Source organism: Mandrillus leucophaeus, unplaced genomic scaffold (assembly GCF_000951045.1).
Source record: "Mandrillus leucophaeus isolate KB7577 unplaced genomic scaffold, Mleu.le_1.0 Scaffold88, whole genome shotgun sequence".
Lineage (NCBI taxonomy): Eukaryota > Metazoa > Chordata > Mammalia > Primates > Cercopithecidae > Mandrillus > Mandrillus leucophaeus.
Genome location: NW_012109585.1, coordinates 3577732 through 3581819, shown reverse-complemented (window position 1 = coordinate 3581819; position 4088 = coordinate 3577732). Strand labels below are relative to the sequence as shown.

The 4088-nt window shown below is 42.8% G+C and overlaps 1 protein-coding gene across 1 annotated transcript in view; it reads left to right on the top strand.

Annotated features, from left to right (window-relative positions):
* The window catches only part of SEC24A (SEC24 family member A), a 92552-nt gene that overhangs the window by 46667 nt on the left and 41797 nt on the right, over window positions 1-4088 (top strand). Inside the window, exons 11-12 of the mRNA XM_011969302.1 lie at window positions 1031-1086; window positions 2159-2365. Coding sequence (XP_011824692.1) covers window positions 1031-1086; window positions 2159-2365 — 263 coding nt within the window. The remainder of the gene's footprint in view (window positions 1-1030; window positions 1087-2158; window positions 2366-4088) is intronic.

The window sequence follows — 4088 nt, the reverse complement described above, 5'->3', positions numbered from 1 at the left end:
CCACCTCCCGGGTTCAAGCAATTCTCCTGCCTCAGCCTCCCAAGTAGCTGGGACTACAGGTGCCCACCACCATGCCTGGCTAACTTTTTGTATTTTTAGTAGAGATGGGTTTCATCACATTGGTCAGGCTGGTCTCAAACTCCTGACCTTGTGATCTGCCCGCCTCGGCCTCCCAAAGTACTGGGATTACAGGCATGAGCCACCGTGCCTGGCTGACCTTCTTTATAAGAAAGCATACGCTTTGTGAATGACAGAGCTATTGGTGAGCTGTATGGCTTCCTTATAAAGACAGCATTCTTGTGTGTCATGTTAGTCAAAAAGATGTCTCAATGCCAATAGTGTATCTTTGGCTGGCTTCCAGGGCTAGCCATTTAAAAAAAAAAAAAGGGTCAAAGCAGAATTGTAAATTATTATCTTTAGCCTAAGAAGCATAGCACTTACACAAACCCGTATTCAGTGAGTACAGATCAATATTTTCTTTTTTTCTTTCTTTTCTTTTTTTTTTTTTTGAGACAGGGTTTCAACCTCCTGCCTAGCCTGGGAGTGCAGTGGTGCAGTCTTGGCTTACTGCAGCCTCAGCCTCCCGGGCTCAAGGAATCCTCCCACATAGCTGGGACTATAGGCATGAACCACCATGCCTGGCTCGTTTTTGTATTTTTTATAGAGACAGGGTTTTACCGTGTTGCCCAGGCTGGTCTCAAACTCCTGAGTTCAAGTGATTCACTTACCTCGGCCTCTCAAAGTGCTGGGATTACAGGCGTGTACTGCTGCACCCAGCCCAGATAAATATTTTCTAATTGGGAGGCTATACCTTTTACAAGGTAGCAGACAAGAAGCAGAAAATTTGCAGTAGATACCTGTATCATTGTGGTTTTTTGGTGGCTCTTTGGACACATGTAAACAGTGCTACAATAGTGGAGGAGGTGGCTTATTTTTAAGGAAGGGTTGGTTAATTGCATTAGTGTTGTATTTTTGGAACATTTTTAATTATTATATTTTGTTTAAAATAAATATGTATTTCTTCTTTCAGATGTTTTTATACCTATGCCAGAGAACTTATTAGTAAACTTAAATGAAAGTAAAGAGGTAAGGCACATTTTCCTACCTGACATGTTTAATTGAAATATTGAAGGAATATGTTTTTGAAATGAACTTTAAGTAAAATTTTTATTATTTCTGTGACATTTCTAAGATGTGTAGCATTTTATATTTGCTCTTATAATTAGATGAACAGCTCTTGAGTTCCACCTTGAGCTGATCATTTTTAAGTCTAATGAAGCAAGTTATTTGTAGTAGGGTAGAAAATAAGCATATTCCATAAAGGAGGAACACCTGAAGGAAATCTGTCTTGCCAGCCATTTGGGAAGTTGGGAGGGTTGCTGAGATAAAGCTTCTGGTCACTACATAGAAGCACATTAGGTAGGCTGCTTTCAGTGCCCTTTGCTTTTCTGATTCACAGAGTGTCATTGGGGTCAGTTCAGAAGAAACTCTTATTACCTGCCTGGAAATTGCCATGAGATAATACAGTGAGAGGTGAACAGAATGTGTCTGAAGGGGGGATGTTGTCTACCCTGTACATGCATATATGCCGTAGGGGTAACATTTTAACTAGCAAGTCTATGGTCTCTGCTGTTGGCAATGGTGACTGTGCCATAGTGCGAAGTATTTTTTTCCCCATTAACTCTATTTGTACAACCTAACCTGTAAAGGTAGTTGTTTCTCTTTTGTAGTGCTATTACTAGTTGACAAAGTTACTGGATATATTAGATTTGCAACAGGGAACAGCTAAACTCACTTTGGTACTTAAAAGAATAAAGTATGTAGAGGTGATGGAGAAGGCCATATTTCATGGCATTAAAATATACCAAATCTCTGAACTGTGATGGTTCTTTTGGATACATTTTGGACTTATAGTCTTGCTGGACTACTGCATGTGCAAGAACTGTAAGGCCCCAACTTTGATTTGTCTTGCTTGCCAATTTATAATGTTGACTTAAAATGGCTTTCTTGTCATTTGACCAACTTCATTGTTTAGTGTCTGTAGACTCTCTGACCATCATCATGACTCAATGTCTTGTCTATTGTATTAGATACTGACTGAATGTGAAAAAAATTTTTAATTGTGACACTCTTGAGTTTTCTTGCTTTATTTTATAAGCTCGTGCAAGATTTACTGAAAACTTTGCCACAAATGTTTACTAAGACTCTGGAGACCCAGAGTGCCTTGGGTCCTGCACTGCTGGCTGCCTTTAAGCTGATGTCTCCAACTGGTGGTCGAATGTCTGTCTTTCAAACACAACTCCCAACTCTTGGAGTGGGAGCCCTGAAACCGCGAGAGGAACCAAACCACAGGTCATCTGCTAAGGTTAGAGAGTCATGAAATGTCTGATAAGGTTTCTGCTGGTGTTCCACCTCTGTGACCACAGAGCTTGTTTTTTCTTTAAATTTATTTGTCAATTGTTGGGAGGAGGGACTATAAGGAAATTAACTTTTATGTAGACGTTTTTATTTTGTTACATTTTTCTCTACCTGATGCATCCTTCTTTAATTTTTAATATCTTTAGCAGGCCACTAGCAATTCAGTCTGCCTTCAGAGAAATAGTCTGGGAGACTAACAGCATATGCTTGACAGGGACAAAGAGAACCTGATTGACCAGTTAAGAATAGTCTTATTTGGCTGGGCGTGGTGGCTCATTCCTATAATCCCAACATTTTGGGAGGCCAAGGCAGGCGGATCACCTGAGGTCGGGAGTTTGAGAACAGCTTGACCAACATGGAGAAACCCCGTCTCTACTAAAAATACAAAATTAGCCGGGTGTGGTGTCACATGCCTATAATCCCAGCTACTCAGGAGGCTGAGGCAGGAGAATCGCTTGAACCTGGGAGGCGGAGGTTGCAGTGAGCTGAGATTACGCCATTGCACTCCAGCCTGGGCAACAAGAGCAAAACTCCATCTCAAAAAAAAAAGAAAAGAAAAATAATAGTCTTATTTGGCACATTGATGGCCAAGGTGCTTGTGTGCACCTTGTGTGCATAAACTTTAAAGTTTTTGAGACCCGTATTTCCCAAAAGATGAAAGAGAGACCTGTGTACTATACTGGGTATTATATCATTCCTGGAGTCAGACTGCCTATTCTCACTGTTACATGTGGGAACTTGAAAAATTAATTTCTTCACCCCTTTGTTTCTTTATATATAAGGTGAAAATAAAGGGTCAGGTGTGGTGGCTTATGCCTATAGTCCCAGCCCTTTGGGAGGCTGAGTTGGAAGGACTGATTGAGCTCAGGAGTTTGAGACCAACCTGGGCAACATAGTGAGACCCTGTCCCTACAAAAATACAAAAAAATTAACCAGGTGTGATGCTGAGAGCCTGTAGTCCTAGCTACGCTGGAGGCTGAGGTGAGAGGATCACTTGAACCCAGGAGGCTGCAGTGAGATCGTGCCACTACACTCCAACTTGGGAAACAACAACAACAAAAAAGATGACTGGGTGCGGTGGTTCATGCCTGTAAGACCGTGCTTTGGGAGGCTGAGGCGGGTGGATAACCTGAGGTCAGGAGTTCGAGACCAGCCTGGCCAACACGATGAAACCCCATCTCTATAAAAAATACAAAAATTGGCCGAGCATGGTGGCTCATGCCTATAATCCTAGCACTTTGGGAGGCCAAGGTGGGTGGATCACGAGGTCAGGTGTTTGAGACCAGTCTGACCAGCATGATGAAACCTGTCTCTACTAAAAATACAAAAATTCACCAAGCATGGTGGCATACGCCTGTAATCCCAGCTACTCAGGAGGCTGAGGCAGGAAAATCGCTTGAACCTGGGAGGCGGAGGTTGCAGTGAGCTGAGATTGTGCCACTGCACTCCAGCCTGAGCAACAGAGTGAGACTCTATCTCGAAACAACAACAACAAAAAAACCACAGAAAAATTAGCCGGGGGTGGTGGTGTGCACCTGTAGTCCCACCTACTTGGGAGGCTGAGGCATAAGAATTGCTTGAACCCGGCAGGAGGAGCCTGCAGTGAGGTAGCTGAGGTAATGCCACTGCCCTCCAGCCTGGGTGACAGAGTGAGACTCTGTCTCAAAAAA